The sequence below is a fragment of the Bufo bufo genome, chromosome 1 (assembly GCF_905171765.1).
Source record: "Bufo bufo chromosome 1, aBufBuf1.1, whole genome shotgun sequence".
NCBI classification, from domain to species: domain Eukaryota; kingdom Metazoa; phylum Chordata; class Amphibia; order Anura; family Bufonidae; genus Bufo; species Bufo bufo.
Window position 1 is genome coordinate 209,145,474 of NC_053389.1, and position 19,975 is coordinate 209,165,448.

The 19,975-nt window shown below is 41.9% G+C and overlaps 1 protein-coding gene across 1 annotated transcript in view; it reads right to left on the minus strand.

Annotated features, from left to right (window-relative positions):
- Nucleotides 1-19,975, minus strand: part of PRKCG (protein kinase C gamma) — a 634,337-nt gene that overhangs the window by 191,179 nt on the left and 423,183 nt on the right. The window contains 3 exon segments of the mRNA XM_040434717.1: nucleotides 7,211-7,301; nucleotides 7,846-7,980; nucleotides 12,640-12,796. Of these exon segments, the coding sequence (XP_040290651.1) occupies nucleotides 7,211-7,301; nucleotides 7,846-7,980; nucleotides 12,640-12,796 (383 nt within the window).

Below are 19,975 nucleotides of genomic sequence, written 5' to 3' on the forward strand. Positions count from 1 at the left end.
CCCTCAGAGCTGGCATAGTGATCCCATAGAGAAGCGGGTGAAGCTGCCCAGACATCTTGCATTAACCCATTCCTACTTCTTAATTCATAGAAATAGCTACATCCCTCTCTGTGGAAAAGGAAATTGTGGGGTCATTAATGTATCTCTGGGGCTATATGTGAGGGACTATTTTCTATGAAGGAGAGGAAGGGGTTAACAAGAGCTAATGACAATGCCTCCTGGGAGAGACAAAGTGTTTGTCTCATGTGAGCTTATGTCCACCCACAGAAAAGAGAAGAAAGTCCTCCAGATAAGCAAATAGGTGAGTAAAAAAAAAAGTTTTCAATTTGTGGGATAACCCCTTTAAGGAATAAATAAAGCAATATATTAAGAAGGTAACTGAAAACTGATGAAAAAAAAAAGTATTTGTGGAATAAGATTGTTATTCTGGTGCATAAAACATCTGAATGTACCATATAAACTCATCACAGTGCACAAGGATGGTTATTATCACTATGGTTCCTGAACACCCAAACCCTGTCCACGTGCAGGGACCCATGACTGCATGATTTTGGCAAAATGTTATTTACATGTATCTTTGGCTCTATTTGGGGCAGCACTGTTTATGGGAGGTTCCCATGTATACATATTGCACTGGGACCCTGGTTTTTTTTTTGGTCTGTGATTTTAATTTTTTTTATATATTTTTTCAAAGTACAGTTGTATTTTATATATTTATTTGTTCATGCTTTGTATCTTTTTGTGACATGTATTTTCCTTTATGTATTATCACGGAGCAGTTACAACCAGCTCCAATTTTAAATGTCATCCAAAAATCATCCATGTGTCCAAAAATCAAAGCAAACCAACCCATTTGATGGCTGGATGAGACTTGGGCGCTATCACAACAGCATTCTACCAAATATCATATATTAATATGTAATATAATCAAGTAGGTCAAGAAGGACAAGTCATGGAATTATGGAAATCGAGGACATGTTAATGATACGCAAATGATAAAAAATGGAAAACAATGGAAATAAATTCAATTTATTAAGTATTAAAGGGGCATTCCCATCTTGTACACTGGGGACATATAGCAAGGATATGCCTCAAATATCTGATAGGCGTGGGTCCCACCTCTGAACGGAGCCTGCAAAGTGCTGGAGGGTGCACTGAACATGTGCGGCCGCCCTCTATTCATTCGTATGGGACTGAAGAAAACAGTCAATTGCTGGCTCGGCTATTTCCGTAAGCCCCTTAGAAGTGAATGGAGTGGTGGTCGCGCTTGCACAGTGCGCTTCCCATTCGTTTCAATGGGACTTCCGAAAACAGCCGAGTGTGTCACGCTGCTATGTTTGGCAGTCCCATAGAAATGAATGGAGGGCAGCCGCACCTGTGCGGTGCATGCTCTGACACTTTGCCGTTTCTGTGCTAAGTATATGTGTGGGTCCCTGAGGTGGGACCCGCACCTATCAGACATTGGGTGCATATCCTAGTGGTAAGCCCCCGATGTACAGGATGGGCCAACCCCTTTAAGTATGAGCACCACGTGCAGAAATACAAGCGCTAATACGTATCAATGACGTTATTAATGGCTGCCTGCAGAATGATCTGCCACGCTAAATGCACTTGGGCACACAAATCATTAAGATCCGCTGCTGACAGCTCCCTTTGCAATTGTCGACCAATGACTTCCCGAATGTGCTCGATGGGAGACAAGTCCAGAGAGGCTGCAGGCCATGGTAACATATTTAGGCTACACAGGCTGCTTACAGTAGCATGAGCAACATGCGGCTTGGTGTCATCCTGTTGAGAAACGGCTCCTGGGACAGTTTTGTGAAATGGCTATACTACTGGTTCCACAGCCAAATCAATGTAATGCCGAGCTAGTAGTGTACCTGAAATGAAGACTATTATGCCACCCCACACCATAATCTTGGGAGTGGCATCGGTGTGACGTTCCCTTGTGAAGGCCTCTTCAGGGTCTTGCCCACATGGTCTCCAGACCAATTTCCACTGTGTCACTGTGTCTGAGACAAAAGTTTGCTGTACCATGATAGCATTCGAGAGTAGTGGCATGTGGTCAATGGAACAACTGTAGCTGGACATCTGGCTTGTAGCCCAATGTTGTGCTATTGCCTTCTGATGGTTTGTGTAGACACTGTTTGCTGCCCTAGACTTGGGATGTAATATCCAATTTCACTTCCAGTACAGAATGGATCACTATGTGCCATTCTTCTAATCGGACGGGGTTTGTGAGTGAATGGGTTTGCCTCTGTGCACTTCTTGCTGTCATTCCAGTTTGTTGTCTCTCAACCACCGGGATGTGCAACACTCACCAGCGCTGACGTCTCAGCCTAGGTGCATAGTTCTCATTTTAAGCGCTCTAGTCTGTCGCTCTCTGTTTGGGACAAGTTGGATAACTGTCCTGTTGATGATCAGGAGGCATCGTACAATCATCTCACTCAACTTGATCCGATTTTGAAGTTTCCATGTGGCTAGAAATTTGCTTTCAATCCAGCTTTTATGCCTCTCCCACATGCTATAGATAGGAGCTAGGTGCTTGAAAATGTGATAGTCTGCAAACCTTATTCACAAATGCTACTTCCTCAGTTTGCATAACTTTACGACTTGTCCTTCTTGGCACTGCAATTTCAATATTGAGGAATGTATAATAGTGATTAGGAGGAGGTTACTAAAATATTTCAGAGTACTTATTTCTATAATTGTTAAGCCTATTATATCAGGTAATTGGTTCGATTTGATTTTTAGATGGCGACATACCTTTCCTGTCTCTTCCGCCACTGATTTGTTTGACGGCAGTGTACACTTTATGTGGCCATGCCATAGTTTTAAATTTGTTACAGTGGACTAAGCCTAATCTTGTTTTTTCTATAAATGGACAGTGACAACAAAGTCTGCTCATGTCCCAAATGAAGGATAATAAGTGCCTAGAGCACAATGAGATCAATTATTATAACACTATTTGGAGACTTTCACAAAGTCAGTATTTGATCAGTGATTTCCATCCGTGACTGTGAGCTAAAAACCAGATGTGGGTCAAAAACACGGAAAAGATGTAAATCTTTCCATTATATCTGTATATCTTCCATTATCTGTGTAGGCTCTGGTTTTGGCTCATAATCACTGATGGAAATCACTGATCAAACACTGACTGTGTGAAAGCAGCCTTAGGCTTTATGTACATGGCTACTTCCATTTTTCGGTTCACAATCAACAGATACCTTCCTTGTCCATTCTACATTTCTCTCACTCCCATTAATAGAAAGGACTATTCTCGTCCACAATACAGACAAGAATAGGACATGTTTTATAATATGCAGAACGGCCACACAGATCAGCAAAAATATGGATGTGAGCATGGCCCCACAGAAATGAATGTGTACTATCCACAAAACAAGCAGATAGCACACAGATGAAACATATGGTCGTGTGCATTTTGCCTTTAGGCAGCCTGAAATCTTTAAATCTGGAAGCATTCATTATTTCTGCCACAAGAGGGCGACAGAGTTCTCACATTAGGTTGTATTAAAGTTGTAATTTACTCCCTGGCTGCTGCATGAAGCATGCATTAGCACTTTTCTTGGTAGAATTTATGTTTTAGTTTATAAAGTACATAAATTATATATAAGCTGTAATTGTCACACGATGAACAGTATAAAATATGAAAATTAGATTTTATGGGATGGAAGCCTTCAATTATTTAAGATAGTAGATAATTAATGTTTCTAGAGAGTGTGTAATTTTCCTGATATTTTCTTATTTTTTATTTCTTTCCCTTTATTCTCTATTTGGATAACATCATTATGAGAATGTATGTACATTTTAATGAATAGTTTATGCTCCCAGTATATCATTATGAAGTACATTAGATATGTATTAGGCCCTTACAGTACAAAGATTCTGAATAAGATGAAATCAGAGGAAATAAAAGTTTCTATACTGAAAGACTGTGTGGAGCAGCATTGAGTTGACCATTTACATGCTGAATTTTGTTCAGCTAGAACCAATTCTTCTCCCCTTCTAACTTTCCTTCTCCATCCTTAGGGCTCATTCACATGATCATGGTTTGGTTCTGCATCCGAGCCGCATTTTTTGCAGCTCGGGTCCGGACCCATTCGCTTTTATGGAGCCGCAAAAGATGCGGACAGCACTCCTTGCGCTGTCTGCATCTGTTGCTCCCCGTTCCGTGGGCACACGGGCGGACCGCAAAACACGGCACGGTCGCGTGAATGAGCCCTTGTGCTTTGTTCATACTTCAGTGTTTGGTCAGTGATTTCCATCATTGATTTTGAGCCAAAACCAGGTGCGGCTCTAAACACAGAACAGGTGCAGATCTTTCCCTTATACCTTATGTCTGTGGAGGCTCCAAGCCTGGGTTTTGCTCACAATCACTGATGGAAATCACTGACCAAAACACTGGCGTGTGAATGAGGCTTTAGAATAAGATTATGTTTTCAATCTTTTAAGAAGTTGAAACTCATGATAACAATGGTGGCTAGTGGGTAGGGATTGTGAAAGGGACTATCTACTTTGCACAGCCACTTTTTGTTAGAAGGGCTGCCCTATAATAAGTTGATTGAAATGTATTAGAGAATAAAAACGGTTCAAAGGAGCTCTGTTCCACAAAAAGGCTTTAATATAAAAGGTAAAACAATAAAATAAGTATAAAACTAGTCAAGAGTGAAGCGTTTCGGTGGCATGTGGCCTCCTTCACCAGACACATCAACGGGTCACACTATGGCAGTTTTATGCATACGCTCTTTAACCTATTCATTAAAGTCTTTTTGTGGAACAGCGTCTTTTTTAACTCGTTTTTTCTGCTGCATTTCAATTAGTTTCACCTTTTCAGCTCACTCGTTCTCTACGGAGTCGTGCCCTGTTCTGTTGCACAGCTTAATCTGATGAGCCTACTACATTACTTGTGTATTATTAATTCATTTACACTGTACAGTGTCTTTTGGTTCTTTGTTCGCTACAATAAGTTGAAGATAGATAGGGTTTATCTTCAATAGTGATATGTGTATACCAAATAGAGATAAGCAAATCGATTCTAAAGCAATCAAATTTGTTTGCAAATTTCAGCCAAAAATTGGATTCTAGCAAATACGAAAATGTTGTGATTCCTTTTGGATGAATAGCTCAAAATGGCATCCACCATTTTACAGATCAGAAGATAGTGAAGACGCCATCTTCCACTATAAAGGGATCATTTTTGGACCATTTTTAAAAAAATAAAAAAATCTGACAGTGCAGTGTGTTTTTTTTTTTTTTGTTGTTTTTTTTACCTCCGGCCACCATCTGCTTACCCTTTGTCATATACAGGGCTTTTTTTCTGGCGGAACGCACCGGAACGGCGTTCCGCCACCTTTTGACATCGCAGCCTGCCATGCTCCAGCATCGCAGGCTGCGATGTATCAGCGGGGAGGGACTGGGAGGAGGAGCTGGGGGCCGGTGCATTCACTGTGCATTCACTGCCCCCAGCTCCAGTACAGTTATAAAATGTGTGACGATATAACAGTAGCCCTGTGAGTAGGATATATTGAATGTTATACTACAGAGGGGGCAGCATGAATCATTATTAATTGAATTACACATTTTATAACTGTACTGGAGCGGCAATGGGGGGTCTGTGGATGACACTGTTATGGGGTGGGGGGATCTGTGAATGGCACTGTATGGGGTGGGGGGGTCTGTGGATGGCACTGTTATGGGGTGGGGGATCTGTGGATGGCACTGTTATGGGGTGGAGGGGGTCTGTGGATGGCACTGTTAAGGGGGGTCTGTGGATGGCACTGTTATGGGGTGGGGGGGTCTGTGGATGGCAATGTTATGGGGTGGGGGGGTCTGTGGATGGCACTGTTATGGGGTGGGGGGGTCTGTGGATGGCACTGTTATGGGGTGGGGGGGTCTGTGGATGGCACTGTTATGTTATGGGGTGGGGGGGGTCTGTGGATGGCACTGTTATGTTATGGGGTGGGGGGGTCTGTGGATGGCACTGTTATGGGGTGGGGGGGTCTGTGGATGGCACTGTTAAGGGGGGGTCTGTGGATGGCACTGTTATAGGGTGGGGGGGTCTGTGGATGGCACTGCTATGGAGTGGGGGGGGGTCTGTGGATGGCACTGTTATGGGGTGGGGGGTCTGTGGATGGTACTGTTATAGGATGGGGGGATCTGTTGATGGCACTGTTATAGGATGGGGGATCTGGGGATGCCATCCACAGATCCCCCATAACAGTGCCATCCACAGATTCTCCACCCCATAACAGTGCCATCCCCAGATCCCCCATTAACAGTGCCATCCCCAGATCCCCCATTAACAGTGCCATCCCTAGATCCCCCATTAACAGTGCCATCCCCATCTGGGGGGTTTCTTTGCTGGGCTTGACTTTTATAGCCCCTCCAAATTTTACTTGCATCCCTGTTCTCTAAAGGGGCGGTTTTAGGGGATGGTCCTAGGGGCGTGGCCAGGGGAGGGGGGGGTGAGTTCCACTACCTTTTCTCTGAGAAAAAAAGCCCTGGTCATATATGTTGTCACTGTCACTTTAACAATAAATAAGCTATTGGCATTAAAGAGCCTAAAAGGGGTTGGGTACAGACCTCATGAGTAATTGGGGCCCTTTCGATTCAAGATAAATTCATTCTGACCCAAGTGTGATCTGAGAACCAATTTGTATGAATCGCTTTTCTCTAATGCTAACCTTTACAGAGTACAGACAGGTACAAGCAGTGGTAGATACCTGTAGCATTCTGTCAGATACTCAATACAGTCACAGGGACAATTTTCTTCAGGAAGTCCCAAAGTTTTTCAATTCCCAAAGCCAATGAAATCAATTATGTTATTACAAGTACAGACATAGCAGGCTGAATATATTATCTCAGCTATGCCCAAAAAATAAACTGCTATTTAGATTTATTTATAAGTAACATATAGAACTTCATATTCAGAACACTATTGTGGTCTAAGTAGCTATATAAAACATATAATATCCTATGAAATTATTTGATCTGTTTGGAAGGTACACCTTTGATGTGTTTGTCTTCATCATCTTCCTCTAAAAAGGATATTAAGATGAGAGGACCCCTACTCTTCTATGTAAACCTCTGAGCCATGTACAAATAATACTTGAACCATGAAAAAAATTTAAATAATCAGGTAACACCACCTAAGCTATAACCCTAATGTGTGTACGGGCAAAGCCTGTACCTCAAACTTTTGTCGAAGTCCAAAGTCATCTGCGTCATCAGCTACAGGCACATTGTAATACTCGCCTTCTTCTTGATTCAATAGCTTGTACCTGAGAGAAACACGGGGCAGACAAACAACCAGGACCAAAGAAGGGGAACACAGGAAAAATGGCAGCATGAAAGAAACGGCAGAGTGATTGAATAGACCAGAAATCAGCAAGTAAAAATTGCAAGTGAAACCACAGTAAAATGCATCAAAAGCATCACATGTTATTGTATGAAGGTACAAGAAAAGATATTGAATAAAGCAAATTATGAAGTGTAAATGAAATTGAGTGGCAGAAATTATTGGGTCAGGGAGTAAGTTACGGCAACACCAAGCAAACAAATATATAACAAAAAAGAGAAAGAAGGATAAGAAAAAAAAGAAAGGAACATAAGGTAGGTATTGTCATGAAGTATATTGGTGTCTGATATTCCATATACAGGTGTTTCTTATGTTTTGTCTTTTATATCACAACAAAACAGGGTTGGATATCTTACATACATTCATCACATTTACGGGCGAAGCCTCAAACGTGGAAAGACTCAATGTCTGCACCACAATAAACATAAACATCAGGCACTAATGTGCAGTAGATTTAAAATAATTACCAGCCATCCACAGCATTCTTCATGATTTCTGAGACACCAAATGACATGGAACCCATAAAGTCATTGCGTGATGTGCGATCCCAGTCCCAGACTTCCACAGAGAGACGTCTATCTTCATCCCCTGACTTTAGGGAGCTTAGGAATTCAAGGGAAAATGATGTTTTGCATAAGCAGTAATAGTAAAAGTATTATGAATAAGTCATGTTAATTTATACACACTTTATGTGTATTAATTAGAGAATATATACAGTATATTAAAGAGGCTCTATCAGCATGCCTAATCCTATTCAACCAGGCAGACTGGCTGGTAGGGTTGAGCATGCTGATAAAAGCATTACCTTTTTTTGTCTGTATGTTATACAGCTTGTTATACAGCTGCAGAGATCTGCGTTTTTATTCATATGCAAATAGAAACATTGGATCGCTAGGGGGTGGGGTTGATTTTTAAGAGCACCACTTTTGTAACATCCCTGTGCTCTGCATACCCCCCTTGATTGAAAGGGCTAGACATCACCATGTGCAGTGTCCCACTACGTGACAACGCAATCTTGTTTTTATTATGTTTTAATGTCTTATACTATGTCTATATGCTGCACTTCATCTTATGTCATATTCTCCCATTTCACAATGTGATTCCACATGTAAGATCCTTTACACAGGCCTAGTCAGGATGCACTACACTTGTTTCTCCACAAGATGGGGCAGTGTTACAGTGTATAAATAGCTTAGCTCAGGCCCAGGTTAGGCAGTTCAGAGCTCAGTCTAGTTCCAGTTTAGTGCCAGTCTGGACAAGTTTAGTCAGAGAGCAGCCATGATGTAGCTGCCTGCTGGAGGGAGGCCTCCTGCCTCTCTGCTCTCTCCCTGTTGGCTCCACATCCCAGGGTTAAAGCCGCAAGATTCCACCCAGAGGTGAGAATTCCACTTCTACAGCTCACTCCTCCGGGGTGACCAATGTCCAGCTACAAAAGCAAGTATTCAAGGGGATTTTTACATATATTTCAAGTCAAAGGATAGCACACGACCATATTTGAAGGGTTTCTACCACCACATTTTCACCTTTATAGCTGTCGCACACTAGCGATCTGCTAGTGTCTGCTCTACCTAACCATGCTATTGTAATCCATTTCTGTGCAGCGGTTACCCTAAAAAACGTAGTTTTATTGCTATGCTAATGAGCCTCTAGGTGCTATGGGGGCGTCTTTTCAGCACCTAGAGGCTCCGTCCACTCACCATTTCTGCCGCCCAGTGCGCTCCAGCCCGCCCCTCTCCTCTAGATTGACAGCCCACTCGCGCCTGCGCCGTGTGCTTCTGTATTCGGCCGAGATGCAGAGAAGTAGTCTGTCAATCTGTCAATATGTGGTCGTAAACTGCTGTACGGGCACACGGCTGGGTACAGAAGGAAAGGAATGCCATATGGTTTTTGGAAGGGCAGATTTCACTGGGATAATTTTAAGTTTCCATGTCATATTTGAAAGACCCCCTGATGCACCCCTAGAGTAGAAACTCCAAAAATGTGACCTCATTTTGGAAACTACGGGATAAGGTGGCAATTTTGTTGGTACTATTTTAGGTTACATATGATTTTTGGTTGCTCTATATTACACTTTTTATGAGGCAAGGTGACAAAAAATAGCTGTTTTGGCACTGTTTTTATTTTTTTATTTACAATGTTGATCTGACAGGTTAGATCATGTGCTATTTTTATAGAGCAGGTTGTTACGGATGCGACAATACAAAATATGACTACTTTGTTTGGTTGTTTGTTTCAGTTTTACATAATAAAGCATTTTTTTTTAAAAATGATATTTTTTTTTGTATCTCCATATTCTGAAAGCCATAGTTTATTTTAATTTTTTGGGCGACTGTCTTATATAGGGGCTCATTTTTTGGGGTTTGAGATGATGGTTTGATTTGTACTATTTTGGGGTGCATATGACTTTTTGGTGGCTTGGTATTTCATTTTTTGTGATGTGACTTTGTGATGACTTTTTTTACACCTTTTTTTTTTTTACGGTGTTCATCTGAGGAGTTAGATCATGTGATATTTTAATTGACCTGGTTGTTACGGACACGGTGATACCTAATATGTAAACTTTTTTAAAAAAATTCACTTTTAACATAATAAAAGCATTTTTGAAAAAAAAATTATAATGTTTTAGTGTCTCCATATTCTGAGAGCCATATTTTTTTTATTTTTTGGGCGATTGTCTTAGGTAGGGTCTCATTTCTTGTTGGATTAGATGACGGTTCAATGGGTCCTATTTTGGGGTACGTATTACTTTTTGATTGCTCTGTATTATATTTTTTGTGATGTAAGGTGACAAAAAAAAGGCTTTTTTTTACACAGTTTTTTTTTTTTATGATGTTCACCTGATGGGTGAGGTCATGTGATATTTTGAAATAAAAAAAATCATGTTTTAGTGTCTCCATATTATAAGAGCCATAGTTTTTTTTTTTTTTTTGCCCGATCATTTTATGTAGAGGCTAATTTTTTGTGTGATGAGGTGACGGTTTGATAGGTCCTATTTTGGAGGGCATACGCCTTTGTGATCGCTTGGTGTTGCACTTTTTGTGATGTAAGTTGACAAAAAAATGGTTGTTTTAGCACCGTTTTTATTTTATTTTTTCCACGGCGTTCAGGTGAGGGGGTGGATCATGTGATATTTTATAGGGTCGTTACGGACGCGGAAACACCCAATATGTCTGTTTTTCTTCTTTTTTTACAATTTTATGTGTTTTATTTTGGGAAAGGGGCTTTTTTTTTACTTGAAACTTTTTTTTTATTATGATGAAAAACATTTTTCTTTTTTTACTTTTTACTTCCATAAAAGGCAAGCCACGAAGCCTATGGAAGGCATCGGGCTGCCTTCTCTGCCATCGGGTCCCCGCCATTGCAGCGCAGGGACCCGATGGAGATGTGGAGGGCACCAGTACCCTCCGCGAACCCTCTGCATGCCGCGGTCAGCTATAACCACAGCATACAAGGGGTTAATACGTTGGCATCAGTGTTTTTACTGATGCTGGCGTATAAAGCAGGGGCCCGGCTGTCACGACCACCAGCGCCACACATGTACGGCGGAGGTCCTTAAAGGGTTAATAACCCCAATAGCTGGTGGTGGATCTGTCAAAGTTATGAAGAGTAGCTGGTCTCTACATAACTTTGGCATATCCAGCGCCATTCTAAATGTAAGCCAGCTTCCTTGCTGGCTTAAATTTAGCCCATGCCTTCAGTCCCGTCCCGTCCCCTTCCCTGCCCACACCCCACCAGCTTTTTTAGACCTGGCATGAGAGGGAATAACCTTTATGCCACAATCTAAACCAGAAATATGCCTTATATAAGCGTATTTCTGGATAGTAAATTACCCCCTATAGTCTTATCTTGAGAATAGAGGTTTTCTATACTTGGATAGCTAATACATATTACTGGTGCCTTTATAACTATAAATTGCGCTTGTGAATAAACCATCAATATTTACAATATGTATAAGCATACAAGCTCTATTCTCAATATGTTATAAGGCTATAGCCTTTTTATTATGGGTTAAGTGAGGAAGAAAAAAATAACTATAAAAAAATTTGCTCCGGGGATATCTACATACAAGGCTGACCACTTACCTCCAAGCTATAGCCTTATCACATTGAAAAGGGTGTTTTTATGCTTAGAAAGCTAATACACGTTCTTGGTTTCTTTATAATCATATATTGTGCCCGTGAATAAACCAGTTATATGTATTTCTAAGCATAGAAAACCTCTCTTATGAACATTGTAAGGTTATAGTAAGTAGTGTATGTAATATATACATGCTAGGACACAGCTTTGCACTCAGCATGCTGATGTCTAACCCTGTCAATCAAGGGTACGGAGGAGCACAGGGGTATTTTAAAAGCAGTGCTTCAAAGATTCAGTCCCATCCCCTGGTGCTCCAATGTGCTCATTGCATATGACTAAACCACAGATATCTTTGCAGCTTTTTAATTAAGATATAGACAAAAGAAAGGTATTGTTTTAATCACCATGAGCAATCCTACCAAACAGTATGCCTGCTTTAATAGGGTTGATCATGCTGACAGAGGCTCTTCAAATGGTGACTAACTTTTCACTCAACTTTGCATAAATCAATATTACAAGCAGCCACAATAAACCCAGCTAATTGCTTTTTACTTTGCAAAATGCAAGTCTATGGAGAGGGGAGGGTGAGCAGTGAAAAGGAGCTAAGGAGAGATACACAGACAAGCAGGACTGCATAGTTACATAGGAATATTATGGCTCAGGTCAGTACTTCTCTGCAATGCCCTCATTTATCCTGGGGCTTGTCCTGAGTGACTGTGAGACAGTTAGGAAGGAGATTTTCCTCTACTTTCTGTGTGTGCAGTGGATGGCAGCTAGTCTCCACCCAGCATGCCTTAGAGAACTGCAAACAAGAGGAAAACTGCTAAAAATATACAGTTACATAATGACCAGAAATAATGTTATTCGCTATGTAAAGACACTGTACTACTGATTAATACAAAGTTTGTTCAAAGCTCATTGATGCTTTAACTTTCTTGCTATCAAAATATCTCTTATGTTCTTAATTATTTTGACAGACCATGAAAAAATGTTCTAACGTACATTTATTAAAATTCTGTGCTCGGCTGAGGACAAGCGGTCTGTGGACTTCCATTCTGGATATATGCATGTGTCCCATTGGTGGGAACAACATCTGTCAGACATATATACCATATTGTGTGTAATATATGATTAAAGAAAATGTTCTGCACACATCAATAAATGTAAAGAATATGTCTACTTACAAAATAAAGGCTTCGTTCCACAATGGGTTAAGAGTAGATTTGACAGTCCTGGTTTTCTGTTTGGTCAAGTTCTTTGGGTCAGGTATGAGCTTCAGCTTCACATAAGGATCCGACAAGCCATTAGGATCCATAGGAATAAGATTTCGAGCCTCTCCAACTGAAAACGAAATATAAAGCAACTCAAAGTAAAACAGAAAGATATGACTGTTACTAGACTTAACACAACTCTAAGAATTACTGCTAAAAGCACAAAAAATTTAGTGGATACATTTTTCAAACCAGCACATGGATCAGAATACTTTTGTAATTGCATGTCATTAAAAATGTAGTATAGCCACTGAGCTAATCAACAAAATGTATCTGTGTAGCACCCTATTTTTTATCCACCTTGCTGTGGTGATCGCACGTGTTTAGTTTAAATCTTCAACTGTCTCCAGCCATGTCTTCTCTTAGAAGCTGTGGTAGTTACAGAGAAAGAGCAACAGTGGAAACGACATCCCCCCTTGAGGTTCAGACCTGTTATAAATCTAGCAGATCAATTCGAGCAATGAATGGAGAGATCTCTGGATCCATGTTAGGCACATTGCTGGTTCTAGCTTAGTTGGAAAGAGGTTGGTATGATGTCTGATCAATCATGGTATAACCCCTTTAAGTAAGAACTCCAATTTTCTTTTCAAAGAACAATGTGCATTATCAATCATTCCTCTTGCTATCAAGTTGTAGAACATATATTGGAAAATTCAAAACCAACAGCGCTATTTTTGGTAATGTGGCAGATACCGTGTGAGTTATGTAGTATCCTGCTCTCAAAGATCCCAGTATACTGCAAAGCTCAAACATGCATTTACTGGAAACTTATTGTATTGTATGAGCACAAGGTAGTAATCGGTCATATTTTTAGCTACCACTAGATGGGGCTGGTGTCTCCCACAATTTAAAAGCATGTCTAACTTTTTAGAATCAGTCAGTCTATTCCAGTTTAGTTGGAGCCTAACTAGGGCTAAAAAGAGGTAGTACAGTGCTGCCCATAATTATTCATACCCCTGGTAAATTTTGACTTAAAGTTACTTTTATTCAACCAGCAAGTAATTTTTGATGGGAAATGACATAGGTGTCTCCCAAAAGATAATAAGACGATGTACAAGAGGCATTATTGTGGGGGGGGGAACATTTCTTAGCTTTTATTTACATTTCAGCAAACTTGCTGGTTGAAAAGTAACTTTAAGTCAAAATTTGCCAGGGGTATGAATAATTATGGGCAGCACTGTACATAAGAAAATATGAGGCTGACCCTGCCTTGCCCCATAAAACCATCAACACCAAAGGCACCTCAACCACCATCAGGAAGGAGGATCCCAAGAATCAGAGTGAGCCCTGTAAGGAAGAACCGATGCACCTTTCCCATCACTGCACAAGCCCATAGTACAACTACTACACCCATCCAGCCACATCTGCACTCATGCACTCCCCGCAGCACACTGCAATTCTACATATCTGATTTCTGTACTGAAACTCTGCAGCATTCACGGTAGCAGCAAAGTAGATGCGATTTTAAAAAACTCACCTACACACTGCAGGAAATTTCCACAGTAAACCTGCACATACAGTAACTTCACATGTGGTTCTAATTTCTACACTTTGAAATGCAGAGAGTGAAACCTATTGCAAACCTGTAACGAGGGACTGCGGTGTGATCTCTTGTCCAGTAGATGGTGCTAGAACACAGGGGAAGGGCTGTGGCAGAGAAGCAGGAAGTCTGGGAAGTGGAGGCAGGCAAGAGAAGGAGTGTTAGGGCATTAGGAGGAGTGTGGTGCTCCTGACAGAGAATAAGGCCTGTGAGGTTTGCACAGTAAGGAGTAAAAAGGAATCTCTAAGTGCCCCAATGCAAAGGACTGTGATAGAGAGACAATATGCAGATGAGATCTTAGAACACGTGTGGACGGAGAGGGAGTCTCTCGGCCCGCAGACACGCCACTGAAGAGAGACTGTCACCGCCTGGTAGTCCTTATGCAGCATCACTGACTGAAAAACGATGCCTTATTATTGTCATTAGGTTCATAGGTTTGTTTGTCGGCTCTTAACTAAAGACTTTAGTAAAGTTCGGTGAAAGCCAGTGGAGTTGTGTTTGTCGTCAGCGCGCAATATCAGAAACCCACATTACTTTCACAATGAATTCTGTCACAAAATCGGAACCATTTCATGTGGGTTTTGCTCCCGAATCCTGGCAGATATTGCTGCTGCCATATCATGATAGATATGCTGTGGAGTTTCCACAGTGGACCCGCCATTTTTGGCCATACCCTTACAATTTTATTCAAAAACAGCAAAGAAAAGAAATGATATGTCTAGTTTTATTAATTCAGTTTTGTCCTTCAGATTATACTGTGTATCTCACAGTCTAGTCCCTCCTGTACAATTTAAAGATCACTGAAAATCATTTTAAAATGTTAATGTGCAATGCATTTTACTGTGAATAAAAGCACTCCGATGCACATGAGATTAATTTATGGCGGCAATCAAGCTTGGAACTGACTTGGTGGAAAATGAAAAATAAAGGCTTTCTACAAATCCCTTCCTACTTACATCTTAAAGCTACCTACTACTTGAAAAGAGGTCTCCAGGAGTAAGCAAATAAAGCTCATGTACTGTACTGCACAAAATATGAAAATTGACAAATGAGATAAAACCCTCTGTTGTAATAGGGGCATTCTCATCAGGACATTTATGGCAAATAATTGCCATAAATATCCAATAGGTGTGGGTGCAGCGTCCAACTCAGGAACACGTGGGAACTGCAAAATAGCTTTAAAACTGCATTTTTATATTGTCTGTTATTTTCCACTGCAATACCTGTGGTATCCCTGTTCATAGGCTGGTCTGGTGTAATGTATACATCCCACCACTAGATGGGGATAAAACTTAGGTTCTATATATACCTAGTTCAGGCCTAGTTAGTTGAAGAGAGAGTCAGTGTGTGAAGATCAGACAGGATAATCCATTGATCTCAAGTTACTCTGCTGAGTTTGAAGGAAGGCAGATCTAGCACTTCTACTCAATGAAAGTTCAGTCCCTGAAAGGGACAAAGGAAGGAAAGGATTAACAGCCAAAGAATAAAAGCCATCAACCAGGCATTAAAGACCTTTGGATATTCAGGTGAAGGATCCCATAGCCTCCGGCAACCTCACCAAATTACACTGATACAGAAATTTTCGGCTAAGCTAAATCCAGCCAATAAAGCCTAGGAACAGTGGATTCGAAGATTAACTCTAATCAGGGGCGTAGCTAAAAGCTCATGGGCCCTGATGCAAGAGTTCAGCTTGGGCCCCCGTCCCTCAGTGGTTGTTGGCAAGGGGCCGAGGAGCACATAGCCTTCCTGCTGCCTGAAGCAAACATTGAAAGGGCACCCCCTCATGCCAAATTCTTAACCTAATCCCTTCCCTCCAGCCAGAGGTGTAAATTGACAGTATGGACTTTCTATAATACCGGTGTCTTCTTGTGCAGCACAAGGGTCTTTGGGCCCCCTCAGGCTCCTGGGCCCGGGAGCGACTGCTACCTCTGCACCCCTTATAGCTACGCCCCTGACTCTCTTACCAACAAGAGACTGTATTCTGTACTGCTGCAGCCAAAGTCAACATCAGTAAAAGTTGTGAGTTGTACCTTACCACTGTCTACCTCATTATTACTACTAATGGTTGTACCACCATTAACGGAACTGGCGTCACGACAAAAACCATCAAGGGACTCAGCCGCAACAAGCACCCTAAGCACCCCTGACATCAAGGGCACCTTAACCACCATCTTGGCTGAAGCTTTCCTACCACAAAGCGTGCCCGGAGGATTTCGTGCTGTCCACCTCAACACGGTGCTGCCAGCCCAGGGAGGCTTTTTGCTAACCGTGAGTAAACTGATGAACTGTGTGTTATTGTTTGGCCCCTCATCGGTCCACCGTGCACCTCACGTGTTGCCCCTTCGCTACTGGCTGGCTGCATGGGTCCTACCGCCTGGATTAGCTTCTGTCTTAAGAATAGCCCCCAAAGTGAAGGGTGAGCAAGCCACGGTGTATGGCCTTCCTCAATTTACATTATGGGATGTTTGAATATAGCCAAGCACTGGCATAATAGTGAATGGAGTGGTGGCCAAACTCTGTTCATGGAAGGGCCCTGTTCTTGAGGTAGGAGAGAGTCCCAGAGGTGGAACCTGCATCTATCAGACATTTATACCATATCTTATCGCTATGCCATAAATGCCCAGATGGGTAACTTCATTTTAGCACAATTTAGCATTTTATATTTTTTTGTCTTTCAAGGGGTTTTCCACCCAGAAATCCACCCGTCGCTAGACCTGAAAAGGCAAGCATACTTACCAGCTCCTTACATGGGTTTCAGTTCATTCGGTTTTACAAAACGTTTGCCGTGCCCTGGTGTCTGCATTTCATGGAGGCCATGTGTCTGATCAGCCAATGACTGGCTGCAGCAGTGATGTGACCCTCCTGTGTCATATCATTGGATCACCTGACCCATGGGGGTCATGTGTTTGTTGCGGCCAATCAATGACCACGTACTCCTCGACAAACAGAGAGTATACCAGCAGGGACCAGAGTGCAACAGGGGACTGAATGAGCTGGAACCCAGTGGCGGGGAACAGGTAAGTATGTTTCCCTTCACAGGGCCGACGACATGTGGGGTCTGGTGGAAAGGACTCCAAAGGTGGACAATCCTTTTAAAATAAATATAAAATAAAATATTTTAAAAAATATATATAAATATCTAAATAGATATAAAAGCCAAATTTGTGCTAAAATAAAGTTTTCCATTAAAGGAGCTGTCCCACCTGACGACTTGGGGGTGTTTGGTAGTAAGGCCCCAAAAGGTGAACAACCGCTTTAATCTTTGCATGTGTAGCAAACTACAACTCTCCAAGACTTCCATTACTGTTTGAACTGCAAATTCATCTTTGACATGCCCTCATCCCAAGTGACACCCACCATCATTAATACAGATATTGCACTTTATTATGTAATAAAGCCACAGCAGCTTTTATTAAAGCAATATTAAAACTAAATATTGTTTTCTTATGCAAAAGAAAGAACAGTAAATAACGTATTCCTCTAACTCTCTGAGCTGTTCTGTGAAGTAACAGCTAATTAATTGCATCCTGGCTATATACCGTATTTTTTGCCCTATAAGACGCACTGGCCCATAAGAGCACCTAGGTTTTTGAGGAGGAAAATAAGAAAAAAAATATTTTGAACCAAAAGGTGTGCTTTTGATGGGCTTTGAACTAATGGTAGCCTGTGAATGACACTATTATGGGGGTCTGTGGATGGCACTGTTATGGGGGTCTGTGGATGGCACTGATATGGGGGTCTGTGGATGGCACTGTTATGGGGGTCTGTGGCTGACACTGTTATGGGGGTCTGTGGCTGACACTGTTATGGGGGTCTGTGGCTGACACTGTTATGGGGGAGTCTGTGGATGGCACTGTTATGGGTGAATCTGTGGATGGCATGACATTTGACATCCACAGATTCACCCAATAACAGTGTCAGCCACTGTGAATGACCCCCAATACAGGGGCTGGGGACTGGCATCTACACTAGTTTTTAAATGGCAGCGGGGGCCCAGTGCAGTCATTGTATTCCATTGCACCGGGCCTCGCTCACTGTACTAATGGTATCTGTAACTGCAGGCAGGCAATGTTTAACTATACATATGTTCGATCCAGCACTGAGCAGCCTGTACTTACGATCATAGCAGGCTGGAGGCAGGAGGCTGGGCGGGCGGGAACTGGCAGCGTGCCTTCCTACTTCAAGTGCCTGGTCCGCCTGCTTCATTCATAAAGTGGGCGGAGCAGGCACTTGACATAGGAAGTTACGCTGCCAGTGCCACCTCGCCCGCCCGCCCAGCCTCCTGCCTCCAGCATCCAGCCTGCTATGATCGTAAGTACAGGCTGCTCAGTGCTAGATCGAACATATGTATAGTTAACCATTGCCTGCCTGCAGTTACAGATACCATTAGTACAGTGAGCGGGGCCTGGTGCAATAGAATACAGTGACTTCACCGGGCCCCGCTGCCATTATAAAACTAAAGGCCAGCCCCCAGCCCCTCCTCCACCCTCACTGATACACACGCCGGCCGCGCTGTGCAGCTTGCGGTCGGCGGTGTATCAGTGTAAAAATGGCAGCCTTCGCCCCATAAGACGCACTGCCATTTTCCTCCCACTTTTGGGGGGGAAAGTGCGTCTTATAGGGCGAAAAATACGGTAACCTTCCTTTTCCAGGATTCTTTGGCAATAGAGCTTTCTATCTGGTTCCTGTGTTGTGCTAGTTTACCATGTGGATATTCTGTGATTTTTGACCTTGGCTTTGCTTCTGACCATTTCTTCTGGACTCACCCTTGAATAACTGATTGCTAGTAACCAGACTCATGGACTGTTCATGAATATTGAAAAATTACACAGTAGTAGGCTCAGAAGTGTGAGAATACATAGGTATAGAGATGTCACAATCCTCTGGGAAGGTGATATAGAGGGTTTTTCTTGGCACCAATGGAGAGAACAGCCTATGCCCTGGCACTGTGATAGTACTACAAGGTGTTATGTGCTGGGTTGTCTATAAGGATAGGGCTACACTGCGACTTTTTGTAGCATGACTAATTGATTTTAACTATTAAATGACAGATGCAGTGCAGTCTATAAGATTGCATTCAACTGAATTTATTAATTTGGATCGCAGCTGTCATTCAATAGTTAAAATCAATCAGTTGCGCTACAAAAAGTCACAGTCTAGCCCTAGCCTAAAGGCTGCAGAATAGAGGGAGTCAGTAAGGGTGCTGGACATTGACACTGAAAGCATATAGGAGGGGTTCCCTAACTTTTCTTCCAAAACAGAAAAGAATGGTAGAAACCAAGAGTAGTGTCTCACTGCATACAATACATGCATATTTTTTGGTCCTCCTAATGATAAAGAACACCCGAAGAGTATCCCACAAGGCCAGTCAACCAAGTAAGGGAAATCTCTCTGTCGCTCTCTCTTATTATCTTTTTTTTCTCTCTGGCTTTGTGTAAAGCTGTGTTTTAAAAAAAAAAATTCAATCAATTTGGTCATCCTTAACCACCTCAGCCCCCCTAGCTTAAACACCCTTAATGACCAGGCCACTTTTTACACTTCTGCACTACACTACTTTCACCGTTTATTGCTCGGTCATGCAACTTACCACCCAAATGAATTTTACCTCCTTTTCTTCTCACTAATAGAGCTTTCATTTGGTGGTATTTCATTGCTGCTGACATTTTTACTTTTTTTGTTATTAATCGAAATTTAACGAAATTTTTTTAA